At 39.5% G+C, this 21,691-nt stretch overlaps 1 protein-coding gene across 18 annotated transcripts in view; it reads right to left on the bottom strand.

Annotated features, from left to right (window-relative positions):
* Positions 1–21,691, bottom strand: part of CELF1 (CUGBP Elav-like family member 1) — a 67,802-nt gene that overhangs the window by 2,978 nt on the left and 43,133 nt on the right. For 10 of the 18 annotated variants that reach the window (XM_053980122.1, XM_053980119.1, XM_053980118.1 and 7 more), the window contains 5 exons: positions 16,325–16,438; positions 15,959–16,144; positions 14,946–15,089; positions 13,150–13,318; positions 4,439–7,436 (listed from right to left, as the gene is read on the bottom strand). In XM_053980122.1, the coding sequence (XP_053836097.1) occupies positions 13,191–13,318; positions 14,946–15,089; positions 15,959–16,144; positions 16,325–16,438 (572 nt within the window). In that variant the 3' untranslated portion in view covers positions 4,439–7,436; positions 13,150–13,190. Of the gene's footprint in view, positions 1–2,681; positions 2,786–4,438; positions 10,809–13,149; positions 13,319–14,945; positions 15,090–15,958; positions 16,145–16,324; positions 16,439–21,691 lie in introns of those variants that run through there. The other 8 variants (XM_053980121.1, XM_053980120.1, XM_053980117.1 and 5 more) reach the window with 3 other exon arrangements.

The raw sequence follows: 21,691 nt of genomic DNA on the forward strand, positions 1-21,691 counted from the left end.
GTGTGCTCAGAGGGCCCAGAGCCGTAAGAGCCCAGCCATGTCAGGGGGCTGGAGCTGTGGTAGGCAATGGCAAGAAGTGGTTGCTCAGCACTGAAGGCAGAATCCCAAATCCACTAGGCAAACATCTTGCTTGCTAGGCCTCCATCAGTGCATTCGTCTGTCCAATCCCATAAACAAAGAGGAAAAGCACGACAGGGAGAGAAAGAGAAAAATCTCAAGCCACAGGAGTGAAACTCAATCTGAACAGCCAGTGCTGGTCTCCTCCCCATTGGCTGCAGCTGCTCCTGCCAATCCAGCTCACGTGGCTCCCAGGAATTCTAGTCAGGCTCCCCAGCTCCCAAGGTCATGGTGCCAACTGCCCACCCCTGCCCGCCAGTATGTAGCTTATAAATACCCCAGGGAGAGACAATTGGCTGCAGTCACAGCCTCAGGGTGCCTCGGCTGTCTCTTTCCTCTCTGGCCATCCCCTTAGACAAGCACTGCTGGTGGTGGGCTAGCTTGGGAGGAAGCAGACTCAGGTAGAATAGTAGCTTTAGGAAAAATAGAAGTCAGGTGTGAACAAGGTAACTTCAGTGTGTACGCATATGCAGTGTTACACTTGCAACAATACACTTGATATTTTGCTAGGCACAAAATCAGCCTCCCTTTTGAGGACCTCATTTGTATCATGGACTGTTTTATGGACATAGGTCAGCTCTGTCACAGATATGCTGCAAATACACCTTTGACTTCCTAATTTTAGGGACAAGGAGCTAACCATCCTGAAAACTTTTGTTCTTGACTGAATGTTGTTCCCTGTCATCAGATGAGTGTGGTAGTCCTCCAAAAGTTGTCAATAGCACTGCTTGAGTTCTGCATCCAGAACTTGATGATCTTTTATGATGAATAACAATAGATACAGAACAACAGGTATCTGCACTTTTGGTTGCAGGAGAGGTGTTAGCCCCATAGCTTTATGTCTCCCACACTCTGTTGAAAAAATCAGACTGGTTCCTCCAGGAGTCACATTTAATACTCTCACCAATGTGCTGCAGCCTTGGTCACATTTAATACTCTCACCAATGTGCTGCAGCCTTGGTGGTCTAGAGATTTATTCAGTCCTTCTTAAGAAGATTCACCAGACCTGGGAGGAGGGTGGCAGATGGAGAATGCTACAGGAATACAGGATGTTTTTCAGATGCAGAAGTTCCAGGAACCAGTTTTGTGATCCTTTTATTGGGCAAAGAGAAGCAATTTGAAGTTTTAACAGACCTGCCTGCAAAACCAGTCATGTCTCCAGCTGCCTCCCTGCTTCTTGGCGAGTTTGGTAGCAGTTCTTCAAAGGTAAATACCTACAGAATCACCTTAAAGGGTACCAATCAAACTATCCTGGTCTGTCAACAAAAACCCAAGGGAGCCTTCCTGAGGTAACATCCTTAAGGAAAGCAGGACGCAAAATAAGCAACGATAGTCTACCTGGAGGCTTTACACCATAGCAGTCATGATCTTAAGGGATTACTTCTGTCCTTTATCCAAAATTCCCTCAGAAAAGTATTTCAAAAAGAAAAATGTTTTAAATTGTAGAAGGGTTTTGCTACAATAAGACTGATTTTCTTTTGGGAGCTCATATACACTATGATACTTGCATTATTTAAACTTAACTTTGTTTTTCAGAGATGTAATATGGTAGGTGACATTTCAGCATAGACTCTATGTAGTCTCAAACTCTGGAAGTAGACACTATGGCAAAATCTACAGAAGCTGAAGGAAACTAATGGTGAGGCACTGCTGGTTAATGTGCAAAAATCCCTTCAGCAGCACTGTTAAAATTATTAGCTAGGTACTTTATAGATTTGAGGACTTGCATAAAAGTCTGATTCAGAATATTAAAAAAATCTCTCCTCCTTGCAGTAATTCTTTTACATCTCTCTAGATGTAAGTGGTGGGATGGAAACAAGATGCATAAGATCAGTCCCCACGGAAAGCATTGACAATGGTGAGGCCATTCAGATTTCTAGACTTGGAGAAGTTAAGAGGCCAGGAAAGCAGCCAATAGGAGCCTTCTCTGTAACAGAATCAAGCCAGGACTCAGGAATGGGGAAAAAAAAAAAATTATCATTCTTGGTAGATCAGACTACTTTGCAAAATTAAACTTCCACAAGTGAGCTACCTGTAACGCAAACTCATCCTGAGATTCTTTTGGACCATGTCAGCAAAGCACTGCTCCCTTCCCCACAAACAGCATAGCCAAAATGAAGAGGGTGCCTTGCAGCCTGACAAAACCCATCTAACAGATGATCTGCCTTGCCTTTTGTTAACCTCACTTTAGCTCCTTGCTTTTGAGCACTATGAAACAGTGCTTAGTTTCTTAGGAATCAATTTGCAACTCACCTGTTGAGATAAAAACACCCTAGTAAAATAAGGGCTAAATCCATCAAGTTCAAACTGGTCATTTTAAAAAAATCAGGAACATATCACTCTGAGCCAGCTGCAGCTGTTTAAATAAGGACGGATAAAAGATGAACACTGCCTGCCTGTGCTATTTCAAAAAAGCAATGGCATCTGTCTATGGCTCAAGATAGCTGTAATTCATTCAATATTCAGGTACAGCTTCTACAGTTAACAATCCACAGTTTCTCCTCAGGAAGTGCAAATAAATGAGCCTGAATGGTGCTTGGCAACATCACATTAGGGAATCTTACCTGTCATACATGTAGCGTGGCTCATCACGCACTCACTTCTTCAGTGACCACACTGACCTGCTTCTCCTCCTCCCCCCTGCTCTTCATAATGTCTCTGGTGACTCCTGGCCACATGAAGAGAGCAGAATGTGGCAGGTAAAGTCAGGAAGACTGGAGTCAAAACAAATAGTGAAAGGTGGAAGTGGATGTGAGAGGAAAAAGGTTTCTCCTAAAACATCCAGCATCAGGATTTCATCTACAACTTTGTGTATTTCCTACAAATGCTGATAAATGTAACAATTCATGTGAAAATGCTGATTATTTTCAGAGATTAATACACAGACTCTTAGGAGTAGATTGATTGTATACTGATTGGTGGTGGCCTTTTGAACTGAAGAAAAAACCTTCAAAAAATTAAAAAACACCACTGACCCAAGAGGGATCTGGTATCAGTTCTGTAAGATGTAGCTGGCAAAGCTTTGATTTTGTAAGACAAGGTGAATTAACTTTCTGCACAAGCTGGAATCTTCCATTCTGCCTAAACAAACCCTTTTTCTGATTCAATTGTTTCTCTCCATCCTTGGCCTCAAGTTGTATCTCAACTGAAATCCCTCCAGCCTCTCTTCTCAACAGCTGCAAATTAACTGCAGGGATCCCAGCAATCTGTAACAGGTGGCTCTGTGCCTCGTGCTGCAATTGGTGCGCTCAGGGCAAGGAATGCAGCACTGAATCCTGATGCTTTGCAAGTGCTCTCGGATTTACGATCATGTAGGAAGTGATGGGGTGAAACAGAGAATGTCAGATAACACAGGAAAAGGACATGGAGGAGAAACATAGCTGTCCTAAAAATGCTTGCAAGTCTCCAAGATGCAAGACAGCAGAAGGAAGGAATAACATCAGGGAATTTTAGGAGCTTTCAGAAATGCAGCAAAATCATGGCCATTGTGGTACTTCCCTTCTGAGAGAGAAGCAATATTCGTGTCAAACTTGTGGCAGGTTTGTAAATGAATTATGCTTTGGCTATGGCAAATACTTTTTATTAATTTGAAATAAGATATCATAAAAGATATCTTAGTTCTAAGAGCAAAGCAGGTAGCCTTTGGATATCACTAGTAAGTAATCCAAATCCATTTGCAGTTTCCCTGTGTAGTATTTCCAGGATCAGGAGCACTGAGGGCTGCAGGTACCTTGATGCTGCAGAACCAGGATAGATTCAGCCAGCTTGGCTGTTTTCCTGGAAGGGGAAGGAGGCAGTGGCAAGGGTGCAGCTTGTGAGAGTGGCATAAGCTGGCTCCTCTCTAATTCCACACAGCACCACGCACTGGTGCTGCTCCTGCAGAGCTGAGGGCTGCTACTCTGCCCAAGGTATTGAGCCCCTGAAATGCCCTGAAGCACAAGTGCATGGACAAGCAAGTGGCTGCACCAGTTCTGTGAGGCTGGATATGCCTACTCCTCACTCCCAAGTGTTGCACGTATTTGCATGATCCAAGATCCTCAGCTTTTCCATATCTAAAGGGGACTTAACTGTCAAATGATCCAAAATGGACGTATATCAACCAGAAAACCTTTTCCATTTCTACTCAAAGTAGCTCATTTGCACAGAAGTAAAAATCCAGGGTGATATTGTACATCCGGAACAAGTGGTATCAGGCCATGAATATTTTTGTCTCACAACTAAGAAACTGTAAAATAGTTCTCTTACCTCTCTCTTCATCTTCTCACCCTTGGACCCCCAAAAAGAACCTCAAGTTTAAGACACAAATACAACACACAAGGACTCTTCTCAAACAGTTTAATAGCAAATAAACAAAGGAAGGTACCACACTTGGCATATACAAAATGACTTGTTGTCGGTGTGTCTGTGCAATTAAAACAGCTTTAAGTTGCCCTTTGGGACAAAAAGAAAAAAAAACACACACACAAAAGGAAGAAAATTCCTTTAACACATACTCGCTTGTTCCAAACTTGTAACAAATCTTTTCATTTTTAAATCCACTACACAAACTCTGTGATCAGATCAGAAAAGCAACATGCGCTCCTCTGCTTTTTAAACCATTAAAGTAAAATCTGTAATTCTCTACAGAGTACAACACAATTTCACACAAAAAGACATTTTGTTTTGCAAATCAAAACAAGAAAAAAAGGAACAGTTCAAACAAGGTAAAGAAAAGCATTTCTACGACTGAACCACGACTTTGAGTTGATTAAATCCTGTTAACTGCAGAACAGACTCTACATTTGGTCATAGTGGCAATTTGTTTTCTCGTCACATTGTGAATCACTTTACATTGTTTTCTAGTAGAAAAGGCAAAAAACTGTACAAAACCCCTAGTGTTAAATACAATGTTTGTACCAATAAAAAAGCCCACAGGTTTGTCTCCAAAATGTAAATTTTCTTTTTAAATTATTCACAAAAAGCAGCCAAAAATCAGAAAGGCAGCTGCTGCTCCACTGTCTCAAATCCATTAAAACCACCACAGAACAATTAAAACAACCAAAGGAAGAAAAGGAAAGAAGAAAGGAAAGAAACATCCAACATTTGGCATTTTGGTTTTCTTCAGATATTTTTCCACAGGTTTCCCCGAGGTTCCTTACGGAACCAAATGCACACGTACAGAAACGTACGGGCAGCTCCTCCACACACTGCAGGCTATCAGTGCCCCTGGCACACAGCCCTGTGCATTCAGACTGTGGGACTAACAGCAGCCAGCCCCCAACCCTACTTCCCAAATCAATGAGTCTCCACCCTTTTTCATTCAGCCTCACGATTCACTCCCAGGTACATTTATCATATTCAAATTGCTCTCTTTTGTAAGCAGATTAAGGACTGTCTACACAAGTCTGGTCAACACCTAATGAGAATACAGTATCCTCAACCAACTCAGAAGTAGGACAGAAAACAATCTTTGCATCTTTACATTATCCCAAACACTGGACAAAATGAAGTTTTCTATCCAATCAAACTCTACTTGTTTTCTCAGCAAAACCCCTTCTCCTGGAATTCCATTTCACATTATTTCAGCTGTTAAGATACCTACACTAGCTTGCTGCTGCTTCTGACTGAAACTTCATCACAGCACACCCTCTTCAGGTGCCTTAATTTAGAAGCTACTTCCCAGTTTCTACCTGTGCAGATGGGACGTAGGGCAGGGGAAGCCTGCTACCCAGAGAGCAGTAACCCATTCTAGTTCATCCTGCAAGCCATAAAAACTGCTCAGCTCATTACCCAATTAAAAACTAAACAAAAACTAAAAAAAAATCTCCGCAGAGATTCCCCAGCTAAGGCCCTTGAAAAGATAGCTGGGGATGGTACCCTGTTCAGGTAACAGCTTCAGAGGCTGTTGTATTGTGCTTGTCATTTGGGAAAAGAGCCAGCAGTTGTAGGACCAGTGTTACAAACAAACACTTTCTCTGGGAAATTTAAAACACTTTATTTCATGAGCTAACCTAGATCCTTCCAGAATCCTGTCACCAAACTCTGACTGATGGTATTAGATTGGGGCTGGACTTCACAGAAATGTGCCCTGAGTTGTACAAAATGCTTAGTATTTGAAATGAGCCCTAGCTTCAGACAGCTTTGGAAACAGAAATATTGTGAGTTCCCCCCCACCTTCCTGCTCCCAGCTATCCCCTTCCACCAAAACTTCCACTAGGGGGACAGTGTAACCAAGCCCCCTCAGAGCTTCTGACAGCACTGGAGATGGAGCAAGGTCCAGGTGCTCTGTCAGGCAGACAGTCTAAGTGCACAGGTAGATGGCCTCAGGTGGCTTCTGATCAGATATTTGTCATACCAAAACCACCAATTTAAAGGATACCTTTGAAACCCATTAAATTTCTCAGTTTTTGCACAAACTATAGAAAACAGAGAGGTGAAGGTGATATATACGAGGGTGTGAAGAAAACAGCAGGAAACATGCACAACATTTCTGGGCACTATCTTAGTTTGAAAGATTAAAACAAAAACATCACATTTTGCTGAAGAGATTGTAGTTACAAAAAAAAAAAAACCAAGCATGCCAGAGCTTAACAAAATACAACATCAATTTTGATCAAATTTTCACTGCAGACTGATAATCACACAGGGAAGCAGGGGAAAAATAAAAATAATAATTAAAAAAATCAGTAAATATCAGGGCAAAAATGTAGCTACAATCAGAGGAAAACCTAGTTCAAGTGTTTTCTGTTGATGCCACTTCAAGTCACAAGTTTGAACTCATAAAAACACATGCTGTCTCCTCAAGCACAGAAACCAGATCAGCAAAATGTGACTAGGAAGTCTCCTGAAAGATTGCGTCACACCATATAACTGACTTTTTCTTCAAACTGTGTTTTTAAAACTAAGCACACAGAAAAAACTAAGCCTAGGAAGTGATTGGCTGTATGTTCACAGAAATACAAATACTCCACAAGGTATGCTAGCAAGGCTGCTCTGAAGACAAATTACAAAGAATCAGATTCACAAAATCAAGTGGTTATCTTACGAAGGTCTAGAAAAATAGAAATTCTTTTATATTCAAATGCAAGTTTAAATATTCCCCTTCAGCAGTCTTTCTAGCAAAACCAATTTGGCAGCACAAAAAAAAAAAAAGAAAAAAAAAAAAGAAAAAAAAGAAAAGAAACAAACATAATAAAAATACACATCAGCATCAAAGGTCAACACAAGGTCAAAGGTGAGAGTTCAAGCATCAGAGAAGCTGAAGAGACAAGGATTTGGACGATGTACTTGAACGCCACATCGACATGCTTTAGGCACAACGATGAACAAACGGCAGGAATCTAGAAAAAAAAACAAACCAGAAAGAGGGAGACCCACTGAGTTACACAGAGCAGTACATCCAAACACGGAGAGAGAGAACAAGAATGGGCACTGTACAATGAGATCTCCTGGGGAAGGGAGTTGACAGGGAAGGGCAGCACATGCCAACGATGGACAAGTAAAAGTCAAAGTACATGAAGGACACCAAGTAAACATCAAACTGCCAGAAACCAAATGGAAGCAGAGGCCTGGATTTTCCTCTCAGCACCCAGTCTGTGGAGCATTCCACAGCCTAGTGACACACTGGTTAGAATGCATTCACCTTGCCCCATGCCCAGTGTGTCTACTACTTCTGTTTAGAACAGAGTAAACTCCCTCCCCAGGAGACAGATTCAAAAAAATATGACTCCAGGGCAAACATTTGCCCACAGAGACTGAGACCATGAGACAAGACAGAGGACACAAGGGATTCACAGGTGGTTTGACGTTTGAGACTTTTCTTGCAGTCTAACATGGGAAGTTCTTAGGCAGTAGTAGCCCAGCAAATCCATATTTTTTCCTTTAGCTACAGTCTCTTCTCATTCCCTAGGAGCCCATGTAACTGGGGGTGGATGATTTGGAAAAGGGATAAAAAAAGATTATACAAGACAAAAAGCCCACACATCAGAGAAGAATTCCTTAAGACTTGACTGCAAGTTAAGACTTGTCCTAGCTGAGCACTTGTCATACCATTAGACCTGCACAGGGATTTTCCATTCCCAACCTTTTATGTAACAGCCCTCAGCTCCCTGGCTTCATGAGGAGGAGATTCTGGGCTCTGAGAAGCTCTACAGTCACTGTTGCCAGTTTGATGAGCAGAAAAAATGTGTTTCCTGAAATTTACTTGAAGAGTTTATAAAAACATAATTCTTATATTAAGTGACATAAATATCTCTCTTCCCTCCCCTCAGCTTGTGAGCTGCAAGAGACAAGGAACATTTTGGGATCAGAGTGGGAGGCAGAAGAGAGAGGAAATGGTTTGTTTTCTTATTCTGCCTCCCCACACCCCCAACTCCCATTTAGCTTCTGTTTGTGGCCTTGATCTTCAGCACATCTCAAAGCTTCTGGTTACAGACTGGAACAAGGTGAGATTTGCATATTATCTAACATAATTTGAGAATAGCAAGTGTTGCATTCTTGTTCCAAAGCAACAAGAAACACATTGTCTACTAAATCAGCAACACTCCTCTTATTAGAACTGCTGAGATTAATTTGCTTTTCATGCTTTCCAATAAAGGGAAAGGACTTTAGTACAGAGTTTAAACCAACTCCAGCAAACAGAGTACAATGCAACTCTTGCACTTGTTTCTATATTTCAGGAAATACTCTAGATAATTTGCAGACAGGTGCAAGATTTTACTCTTAAACCAGAAAAGCAAATTCATCATGAACTGAGGCATGAGAAACAACAAGAAGCATGAAATCAAGTGACATCTTAGCATGCACCACTGATATCCTCTGAGTGATTTGTCTGGGGATTTTCTTGATATGGATTTTTCAAATATTTCTCTCAGCTATGTTGAGGGCAAAGACTGAATTTTATCAAAGCCCTGTGGAAAGACTGGCCTATAAAACAGAACCATGAGATGCTGGACAAGTTCTTAATGACTTAGAGAAAGTTATTCCAGTTTGTCTTTGTTTTATTCTCACAACAGTGATAATTCTGCCTTCTGTGTTTTCTATTTTGTGGCAGGTATGCTAGGGATATCAATTATCTTTAGGTTTAAATGTCTGCAACAAGAAGCTTTCAAAGCATTTTACCTGTTCATAGTTGCACCCTTCATTTGCAATTTCCTTCATCCAAGTTGTTTTTAGGTATTTCCAAATAAAATAGGAACAACTTCATTCTGCTTTGTTGTTCTTCCCTAACCCACAGCCATTACCAGTTCAGTTGGATTCAGCATGCATGACAGAATTATCGTAATATGTGACTGTCAGTATTCAGGTGAAAAGCTTTTTCCTGATGTATTTGCCAGTAAGATTCTTCTGAGCTGGAATTTTTTACTAATGCCAGCTTTGTATTATAAAAAAGCTAAACTACAAAGAGCTATCCTATTTTGGATTGTTGTTTATCTAGGGAACTGAAGAAACGATGATTTAATTTACTTTAGTACTGGCACTAAGCAGTATCAGACTAAGTTCGTAATTCTTTCACCTTGTTACAGCAGTAAAATCAAATATCTCCTGAGAAAAAGAATAAATCTATGAAGTAGACCATTTCCACTTTGTAAACTAAAAATATTTTAAGTATTTCCTGGTGGCACATGTAATAAGGAATTCTATTTCATCGGAAGTTCTTTTAGCTTTTCTTGTAGAAAATCAGGTTCTTTGGTTTTAAGCATATAGCATACTTTGTCTATGTGGCTGCTTCAGCCAACCTTCTGCAGTTTATTTGAACTCCCCCAACTCTTATCTTACTATCCAGGAAATAGGGCATTTGACGCTGATTTGATTTGCACTTGAATGGGAGCATGATATGAACTGAAAATTTAAAAGCCCCAAGTCCCCAGAATCCCAAACTTTCCTGCTAATGAGTGAGGAAGAAAACTGGCTTAAGACTGAAAGGCAAGAGCAGCCTAAATCCCCACAATCAGCAGCAGCCACCAAACAGACACAGAAATGTTGACTTTATCTGATCAGTTTTGTTATTAGAAAAAAAAATCTGCCCAAGTCACAAACTTGATACATTTATTAACTTTGGCAACATACACATTGATACACCAAGAAAGGGAAATCTGAAACAAATACAAAAAAAGGGCAACATCTTCAGCTGGTGAAAACTCATGCAGCTCTACTGCGTTCAGAGAGCTGAACTGCATTGATTCAAACCATCTGAGGATCACATTTTTTAAAATTTAACCTGCATAGATTTATTTTCTTTTTCTTTTTGGCAATACTTATAGTTACGCCAGTAAGGCACAAGAGCTAGCCCAAGTTAGGTGTCTTCAGGTGATTATGTCTGGGAGGAGTCACTGATCAAACTAAGCTACAGTGTAAACTGGTGAATCTCCTAAAATTAATAGGAGTCACAACTATTTGCAACAATGCAAAGCTTGATCTGTAAGTTACAGTATTGAGGACACAGTACAGGATGAAGAAGCTAAAATATCTAATTTTGGGCAACTGAAATGACTAGTAAAGAGGCCAGAGCATCAGGTTAAAAGAAAAACAGGACGAAGGTCTTGGATAGTACAGTGGGGTAGGATGCAAAGAAGGTAAGAGTGACTGTAGAGACCCCAGAGCACAGTGCTTTCCTCCACTGGTTCACAGCATTCATCTTCCTTGTTTAGCAGTTGTTGGGCTGCAAACAGGCCACTGAAAATCAGTAGTTTCAATCATGCACATCATTATGTCTGTAAAACAATCACATTCAGGATTCTACAAAACCCTGGCCTTTTTTTCCAGTGAAATAATTTAGGCAATAAATATTCTCCACCCTGGAGCGGTATAAAACTTCTATAAAAATAGAAACAACATTCTTGGTTACAGCAGGCTGCACTTGGAGCAGTTGCTCCCAACTATGTTTTTTTATGTTTTTTTTTTTCCTTTTTTTGAAAAGTATATAATTTATATATATATATATATATATAAAAAATTCCCATTATCACCCTGGAGGCCTTCACACTTCAACACTCTTTTCTCAGAAAACCAGGACACATCTTTCCTATGGTGCAGAATTCAAGTGTACATGGTTCACTTCAGTGTATGTTTACGTTTCTAGAGAAATTCAAATAATTAACATAGAAGGGTACCACATGCCAGCGTAACTGGGAAATTTGGCAATCTGGCCTTTGAAACTTTGCCACCACAAAATTATTTAAATAATACTGACAGATTTATATGTCTGCCATCAATACGGACAGACTGACATCAACTGTTTGATTTTCAATCTAAAAACTGGAAAGGGCTCACCTCGGATGTTACGTATCAGGCCTTGTAATTCTGAGGTTTGAGATCCCAGGGGGCCCAGTCCCTGGAAATGCCCAAGATTCCCAACAGATCACGGCACACAAGTGGGGATTCGGACCCGAGATCTCAGGTTTGATGGGTTTAGTGCTCCTCCTGCTGGAGCAGAACACGAAGTCCTGACCCCATGTCTGACGGACACACATCATTTAGCAGCTGGCTCCCAGACTGCAGTGTTAGCTGGAGCCCTGGGAAACAGCCTTACAACTCAGGAGTACAAAGAAAACAAGGAAAAAGAGATATTATGAGGTAAATCAAACTTCTGTTAAAGACACAGAAATTGTAAACTTCCTCTTGTCATAGAGGTGGATTTTCGTGGTTATAAAATGGAACTCTACACAGATTTCTTCAAACAGCTCAGGCCAGAGTGTCAAAAGTCCTTTGAGCCCCCTAAAACCAGTGAATATCAAAGGTCCTTAGCAATGCACTAGCAATTTCACTGGTGTGCAGAAAGTGTGTTCAGTTAAGGGGTAAAGTTCCATTTTCCTTCAATATAAAAGATACCAGCTTGTACCAAAAGGCAGAAAAAGACTGAATGGCTCGATACTCTGGTTCTGCAGCTCCTGGTTTAGCCTGTTTAGCACTGGTATACACCACCTTAAAGGAAAACTGCAGCAGAGAGATACATCTAATTACTAGACCAAATCACTGCATGAATTTTGTTCATTTAAAAAAAAACCAACCAAAACCCCCAACAAAACAGGAAGTTATCATTTCAATAAACAATCAGCACTTACATTATGCTTATGAAAAGGAATTCATAGCAATCTCTGCAAAAAAAGGACATTATTCCATAGAAATGGGCAATTGGATCAACGGTTAAGAAGAAAATTTTTCAAAAATTTCTGCAGGTTGCCAGGGATCTAAAGTTTATTGTTTCCAGATCCAGATGTATTCATCCAGACTAAGCTGCCTCTACCCTTCCACAAAACCTAGATGAAGTACATAGGTTAAGTTTTTTTATACATGGAGAAATTCACTGCATCTCATTACTATTCCACTGTAGACAGAGAGTGAAATTTTCTGGGCAGAGACATTATCTAATAGTTTTATAAAGCGCTGTGTACATTCACACTGCTATATAAACCCTAGTTTATATACAGCAAAGAAAAAATGATCACTGCAGTTTTCCTTTGGCTTGTTAATGTGTTCACCCTTTTAGCCCATCTCTTGCTTTAGAGATGATTTAATAAACCCCCACCGTGGCATACAGTTAAGGAAATTCCAAAGAGCGGATGGGGCATGACAAAGGCTACATGGAGTCAGTTCTTTCTCACCCAGGACTCTGTTCTCCTTGCCCATCTTTGTTTTCATCAGCTGTTCTGTATAATTTCTGCTTTCCCTTCTCCTCTCTACCCCAAGGCAGTGTGGTGTCAGTTTCTGCTGCTCCCTTTAACCTTCTCTCCCCACCCCCAAGGAGCTGGCATTGGTCCTTCTCAACACACACTGGTTACAAACACAGCAAACTTCAAATAAGGGAGGAAAAAAAAAAAAAACAACAAAACTAAACAAAAAAAACCCTCAGCGATATGGCACCTAAACTCCAAAGTAAAACACTGGAAACAAAAGCACAAACTTGTCCTCCATCCGAAGTGGGATTCTCAGCAGAGGCTGCAGCAGAGTCTTCAAGGGAAGATGTGCCAGATAGAAGGCATGGATCAGCTTCCAGGACTGTAAAAACACAGCCTTAGGGCTTCGAATCACTAAGTGCGCTCCTCTCCAACTTACCAGAAGATCCTTCTCACTCCAGTCCCGGAGGGGAGGGGTGCTCAGTATGGCTTGCTGTCGTTCTTGGAGCGCTTGAGCTGCACTTTCAGCCGCTTCATGCCGATCTGGAAGCCATTCATTGACTGAATGGCAGCCTGCGCAGAGACAGGATTGTCGTAACTTACAAAACCTGAGAAGAGGAAAACACACAATTACCCCATGCCAGAGCTGCCCGCAACGGCTACTCACAACTGGAAATGAGGCACTCACAAGGTAAGAGAGGCTTGCATGAAGTGCCATTTTCAGAAGCTCACAACTGTTTCAGTCTCCTCATAATAGCTTCCAAAGGCTCTCAGACAAAGCATTGCTTTCTGACATATGAAACTTTGGCCAGAAGATATACACAGTTCACTTTAGACTAAGAAATTAACATTTCTTAGTCTATCAACAAAATAAGTACTGCTGTTTATAAGAACTCATACCTGGGAGAAAACCAAACCTGGAAAATGTTCATCCAGATGCAAAAGCTCATTAAAGATACAAGACGGAAATCACCCTCATGACATTATGGGAGCAGATTTGTTTGAAGTGAAATAGCTGCCAAGGAAGGGCAGCACTGGTACCACTATTATGTTTAGGTTGCTCTCAGATGGGAGGTTGCATAGCATTCCTGGAAAAGATTATCCTGAAAATAAACTTCTCCAGTGTTTTGAAGGAACCTATTTTAAATAACTCCATTCAGTGTCTGAAGTGAGAATAACTCCCACTCCAGTCAATGGCTATGTGTCCATATATAGGTGTTATAGATAAATGATCGGCATATTTCTGTGCTCTCACAAAGCATCAGAGCACATCTTTTGGCTCAAATAGGAAAAAAATCAGGATTTTATGTAGACACAAAGCTATCAAAACCATAGAGAAAGGCACACCTCTCCTATTCCATCACAAGAAATCTCCATCTATCAAAACAGTCACGAGATCTTACGGCACTACAAAAATGCAATATGGTACCCACAATAGTTGTATCTATAAAGATATTAATAGAAATAATTAATAATCATCATGTACTAAGTAATATATACAAATTACTATTGAAATTATTGAAAAGAAAGGAAGAGGCAAGAAGAACTATCTCATTACAGTCTGCAAACACAAGTATCAATCACATATCATTCTGAGTTAGAAGGGATCCACAAGGATCAAGGAATCCAACTCCTAAGTGAATGGCCCAAAAGGGGATTGAACCCACAACCTTGGCATTATTAGCACAGTGCTCTAACCAACTGAGCTAATCTCAGGGAGAATTATCTAGGGCCAGAACACTATAATAGGGCACAATAGTATGAAATTGTGAAAAGCAAAAAGGCACATTGAAAATCAGGAAAATACAGTTTATTGCTGGAAGCATTTGGTTTATTTATTTATTAGGAATATATAGAATTCCCCACTTCCTTAACAGCTAGACTAGACAATATACTGAAAAAGAGATTACTATAAAAGCCACCTTTTTACAGATAATGATTTATTAGAATGACAAAATATCCTGAGTTGGAATGGATCCACAAAGATCACTGAAAAGAGCACTTTCCAAACACTTCTTGAACTCTGTCAGGCTGGTGCTGTGACCACTTCCCTAGGGAGCCTGTTCCAGTGCCCATGCACCCTCTGGGTGAAAAACCTTTTTCTAATATCTAACCTAAACATCCCCTGACTCAGCTTCAGGCGTTTATCTCAGGTCCTGTCATTGGTCACCAGAGAGAAGAGATCAATGTCTGCCCCACTGCTTCCCCTTGAAGGAAGCTGTAGATCCAACATACCAAAACACTTGCTTAGATTGGTCTGCTTGTCAATGAAAACCTTGGCAGAGACGACATTTCCAAATGGCATGAACATCTGCAGCAGATCCTGATCCCCAAACTCCTGGGGAAGATGGTAAATAAACAGATTGGCTCCCTCTGGACCTTCAAACAAGTAGGAAAATAAATTCAGAAGGAGCATGGATACCACATACCCACTGCACAAAAAAAGGTGGAAGAGCCAGTCAAGACAAATTTTCTAGATAAAACAATGAAACTGCTGTTTACAGTACTGCAGAGCACTTGATTCCAGAATAAATGAGCACGACCCTTTGCTGGGATTGATCACTCAAATAATTCTAGCTCTTTCTGAACACTTTTGTTTGTGCTTTACACATTGTGCCAAAACTGGTTCACAGATATTTGCTGTAATGACAGCTGAACAGTAAGTTTGAATGCTAGATGTTGACTGAACAAAAAAATGGCTATACAAAACCTGTGGTCCCAAAGCAACTAAGTAAATTTCCAAACAAAATACAAATAATCACATGGCTTGTAATCTGACAGATTCTCTTCTGAACATGCTACATTTTGCTGAAAACTTACTCCTACATTTTACATTACTTTACATTACATATTAAATTTAACCTGAATCTGAAGAGTGAAAAGACTGGCATAAGTAGCTGTTGGAAGAGGTGAAGGACCCAGAAAACAACATTAACAAAACCACATCAGATTCTCTGACAGTGGGATCTGTCAGGCTGTAGACTCATGTTCTCCTTCCCTCTGAGAACATGCAGGAGTATAATTAAGGAAGCACTTAAGACTAGACAAACCCCATGAGAAACATCCTGTATAAAAACTACTTTGGGCAGCCCTTAGTAGAACGATCCCACAGACCTTTTTTATCTTCAGTAACTCCTGGATTTTAAAAAATGACACCCAATAAAAAATCTGCAGGTAAGGTAGGTGGAAGGGCTAAGCTTGCCCTTTTGAAAACCCGTCTCAAGTAGTTTCTACAACTTTCTGCCTACCTTCTTTTTGACTTCCTGCTGCACCAATACTCTGCTGTGTTAAGAGACTCTGGTTATAGAGTGTGGGCAGTGCAGCAGCAGCATATTGCTGGATTCCAGAATAAGCCTGTGTAAGGGCTTCCATTGTGCTACCTGTCCCATTTGAGAGACCACCACTGCCAAGTCCTCCATTTAAGGCTGCCATTCCTGTATAAGAAAGAGGAAATAAAAGATGACTGAGTGCTTCCACTGAGCCAGGTCAATAACCTTTCAAATGCTCTGCATGATTACAAAAAGCAAGGAGCAAAAAAATCACCCCAGAGAGATATCACAGGCTGAGGAATGAGAATCAGCTGTTTTCCCAAGCCACCACTACACGTAACTTACCTGCTAAAGAGCTAACGTTGAGGCCTGCTGTAGCACCTGCCAGCGTCTGCAAAGCTCCAAGAGAAGCCATTGGATTAACAGAGGAGCTGCTACTGGAACTAGGTGAGGAACCTGCTATTAAAATAAAACAATTAAACTTCAACCAATATTTTTTAGTTCTGATAATTCAATTTATTCATTAAGTTATTCCAGTAGAAAAAACTAGTAAGGAACAGATTCAGGCAACACAGGATATTTTATGTAAAAAAAAACCAACCCAAATCCACACAACTTGATTGATCATACTGCTTATATGTTCTAAGCACTTCCTACATTTTAAAAAATTTCTACTTCATCATAACGTCTACTCTTTGTAGCAATAATAATGCCAGTAAGTGTAAGACATGTAAGATTGAGACATTATACATATGTTGGCTAAACTCTGTATCTCAACATAAGGTAACCCGCAGTGATGCCCTGTTTCCTGCTGCCTAAAGTAAGAGTCACTTGCTATGTATTAACATATATCCTTGAAACATCACTCAAGATGACAAAGACCTGCAACATAGGTACTGGGGACATTAAAGAAGGCTGAACATACGGTTTTCCCATACTGCCAGAACAGGAACACCACATGCCCAGATTTTTTTGACACATTAAATAATTTTCTATTAAAAATCCTGCTGCCACAGCTGGGGCAAGGACTGAGAAAAGTCTTGAAATGTGCATCCAAAAATAAATAGTCTGTCCTCTATTCCAGCAACATCTTCAACTACGTTGACTCAGTAAGTCTACCAATACAGTACCTAGGACAGTAACAGCTTACATGGCACACCAAATTGTACACCAGGTTGCGTTAGTTCCACAGAAGTCAATGTCAAAATCATGAGACAAAAAAGTTGGTATGTCAAAAGAAAAAGAAGTTCACATTGAGGTCATCTACAAAGATTTATAGACATGATAAAATAAGAAATGCATAGTATTTTTATGATTATATAGCAGTGGTTTTTCTAACAGGTTTGTACATGACTGTAGAAAAAAGCTATATGTATTGCTATTAACAGAGATGTTTATATTTACTGCACAAGATGCACTAGAAAATATTTATGGCGGCTAAAAATTAAAAGATAATGAAGACTGATTCTGTAGAGGCATCTTGTAATCTGCTTGCAAGAAGAATTTATCAGTTTGACTAAGGAGGTAAGAGAAGAACTGAATTTGAGGCATTTTCAGTTTTCCTCATGTTTTTGTGATTCTCAATTATGCTGCATACATCCATAAAAAATTTAAAAGAATTTTTAGCATCTTTCAAGCAGTTTCACACACACTACATATGTACCACTTCATGTTTGTGGCACAAAGTCTCTGCTGGGGTGGGATATTAGAACTATTTAAATGGAATACAACCGAACAACCCCCTAACTAAAGTAGTTGTACCTAACCAAAGCTGCATGAGAAACAGAGAGCTGCACTTCATACCATTTTTGTAATAACAGATGGAATGACAAACCTCCTCTAGTACATGTTAAGACAAACTGTCCTAATAAATCAAAAACTGAAAGACAAAATCCCAAACTATTTTAAGACGCTTATTCTGATGAAAAGGAGACACTTCCTGTCTTACTATCAGTAGAATATTAAATGTTGGGAAAACACAGGGAACAAGTTACAGTACAACCCTCAAGCTGGTAGAAAAATTAGCACAGCTGGCTGAATAGAAGCCAAAGTTCAGAAACTGTACAGTTACCTTGATTGCAGAATATCACTTGTTTCTACAACATTTCATTGCTGATCTTTATAATTCAAAAAGACACTACATTTGATAGATGAGAACACCATTTAAAAACCCTTCCAAACCCACCCCCAATAAAGTAGCAGTAACTAAGGAAAAAAAGGCTAGAGAACAAAGTGAGAGAGAAAATGGATACCTCCCTACTTTAAAAGGCTGTGATTTAAAATAAATTAAGTTAAACCACTATAAAAAGCTGATCACACAGTTATTTTAGTTTAGCTGCCTTTATCAGAAATTTCTTTAGACAAAACAAGAAATGCTTTAGTACTGAAAATGCCAAGAGAACTGAAGACTTGTCTGTATTTTCTTTATCCTGTGTACATAGGAATTGAAGATAGCATCCCATTTCTGATGATGACAAAAGGCAGATAAGTAACAGTAGAGCAGAAATACAGAGCAATTACAAAGGAATGCTTCCTATTTATAGCCTATATACCAACAGAGCCATCTGTGAATCTAGGATTTTTTCAGCCAAAGGTAATGTCTTTGTAATACAGTTACAATTTTCATTCATTAATTTCAATGCAATGTGAAAACCAAACTGTTGGACTTTACTATGTTCTACAACTTATGCAATTTAATCATGCACTATGCTAAGAAAAATTTGTTTTTTAATTATCAGGTGACAACTTGACCTGATATCCTGCAATTCTGTTCTTGGAATATCTAGTGTCTGTTTTTTCCCTATTCATTTCATTACAACACTAATGTAGGCTTTAATCATAGCCTTCTCACATGTCAGTCTTCTGTTTTTCAGACTATTCCTAATAGTGAAGGAGTTCCACTGTTCTAGTCATCATTTCTGTTCTTGTTTTTCTTGTGTTGTATTTTAGACCAGAAAAGAGAACAAAGCAATGAGGATGGAAAATCAGTATTGTTTTATACATGTTCTTTACTCTATCCCTAATTCTTAATGTTGTTTCTGTGCAGTTTTTGATGGGTTGTTGGGATTTTTTCTTGCTGCTAAGATTATGTTTTCTTAGATCTATATACTGAGTTATATCTAGTCAAAGAGGTGAACTCTAACATAAATAGCTGAAAATGCTTAAGAAGGTTTTAAGAAAATTTGAATATGTAATAAAGAACGGCTTTGTAGAAAGATACTGAAAGATATATTATTAGAAAGATAATGAAACTCAGACAAGGACATCAAGTAACAACTTGTGGAGGTAGGTAAACTGACAGAACAGTACGTCTGTCCTAATTCAGTCATGTAGCATCCAAGTAATGACCTGAAGAAAAGTTAAATTCAGACAATGAATCTGACTGAACTGTACCTGAATTAGTTCCAGTAAAACCAGAAATACTCTGCTGTCTCTGAAAACAATTTTGCCAGAGACACATCAAGGCCTGAAAAATCATCTAAGTTTTGAGGTTGCCTTTATAAGGAAGAGAAATGGAAACATACCTCAGTGTTTGCAACCATTCTATTTTCCTCTGAAGCAGATAATTCTTATTGGTGGTCAAGTCAAAAAGCTGGCAGACAAGACACTCCTAAACTGAGATACTTCTGTAGTATTTTCTTGGACGTTTCTTTCACAAGCTAGCAGTTTATTTATGGCCATGGTCTCTGCAACAACAACTACATAAAGCAGCAGATTGTTGTGTTCCAAGAGCTGATCTTCAGCAAGGTTGAAGGTTTTACTTCATCCCATTCTACATCAAAACACACAACTGTGCTTGGAACTATCTGAAGAAAGTTGTCTGAAGTGGGTTGGAAGGCAGCACAACAACATGTAACACGTCTGAGTTCCACCATTCCAACATGTAACCCATCGCTAAGTCCATGGACTACACTGTGTGGACTTCCAAGCTCCTCAGATACAAATTATATCAGAGCAGATGAAAGAAAATCAAGAAGGCAACTATGCAGAACGACTGTCTGGATTTTTCCACCAATTATGCAATCTGTCCACATAAGCATCAGGTGAACATTTGGATGACAGATGGAGAGAAGTCAAGGAGTTAGTCACCTCATCTGCCGTTAGGTTTAAGAGGCTATCATAGTAGATGTTGCCATATGTCCCTCAGACAAGGCAGGCACTTACTAACACATGTACTGAACTGCTGAATATACTGAATTTCTTCAAGGTCTGGGTGTGGTTCAGGAGGGATAGATGTTTTCTGTGTGGACCCAAGAGCCTTCTATGTGAAGAGATACAGAGTGAATACATGTATGAATATTAATCAAAATAGAATCTCAAGTTTACTTGAAGACTAAAGAATCAAAAAGCTGTATAAATACAGGAAATATCATGGGATTGAATGTGTCTGTACTCATTGAGGCTTCCCCTCATCCCAGTTTGGGTGTAGTTCTAAAAAGTGAAGCATATTTATACCTCTAACAAAAAGCACTAGAACTGTTTCAGAATTTGATGTCAGTGACTACTTATAGACAACATGCCCTCCAAAACTTTTTATTTCTTTTGAACAAAGCTAATTTTTACTCTTTAAAATGATATTTGAAATTAGGTTTAAAGAGCAATACAATAGTGTCTGCTTCATGTTACAGGTCTGTGAAGAGTTAATTGATAAATCTGTATAGGATATAATACAAAATATCCACCATAACAACTGAATTGTTGACACACAACCATTTAGTGATATTACTGAGGATCAGAAGGTTATTTGAATTCAGTACAGAAAGTACTGGAAAATAGGCTGCTTCCCACCCCTGAGCCCCTCCACGAACATGATAAAAAATGGAACAGAGTCCTGAAATTTGTCTCTCATCAAGGAAAAAGGAACCTGCATAGTTCTGTGGAACTCCCAAAATTCACAAAGGGGAAGCCAATTCCAAAGAATCAATGAATAGTAGCATAACCTCATTTGAAAGGGACCTCTGTAAATTATCCTGTCTAACAGTTTGCTCAAAGCTGATCTAACTTCTGAATTTCAAAATGTCCTTTCCAACTGAATTCTCAGCCTCTGAAATTATGGAGATTTCTCAGCCTCTCTGGCCCCTTGTTCCTGAGCTTGATCACTCTTGCCAATAATTTTATTTTTCTATCTAATCAGAATTTTCTTGGCTGCAACTTGTGTCCATTGCCCTTGTCCTTTCACTTCACACTTCTGAGAAGGGGCTGTCTCTGCTTTTTCTAGCACATCTGACATTTGCAATTCACAACCTGCCAGCCCTTCTCCACCTCAACAAAATAGAGAACAAACTTGATGCAGTCATCAAACGAGACAGCCAATAAGGAAATCTTAGTTCTAGATGCCAATCTCAACAAACTGTAACCTGACGAAGCATGAGGAAATATAGGAAAACCTGTTAGGTATTTTCACCTTCATGCTTCCTTTCTGATGAAGAAGCATTAGTGGGTTATGAATGCAGCTGTTCTGTAGCCTGAACTCTTCATAGTTTTTTTGTTTTCTTTTGTTTTTTAATTATAGAGTAGGATACAAACCTGTGAGTCAAGATAAATTTAAAAATTTCAATATTTCAAGGATTGCAGACCACAAAGTTTTTATGTAAAAATGTCCTGCAACAGAACACTCTTTGGACTAATTCTTTCTTGGGAATTTCTTTAAGTAGAAAACTGTGCAAAGCACCATGGTTTAACTCCCAATCATGTGACAGAAGGTTTTTTAAA

The sequence above is a fragment of the Vidua macroura genome, chromosome 6 (genome assembly GCF_024509145.1).
Source record: "Vidua macroura isolate BioBank_ID:100142 chromosome 6, ASM2450914v1, whole genome shotgun sequence".
NCBI classification, from domain to species: Eukaryota; Metazoa; Chordata; class Aves; order Passeriformes; family Viduidae; genus Vidua; species Vidua macroura.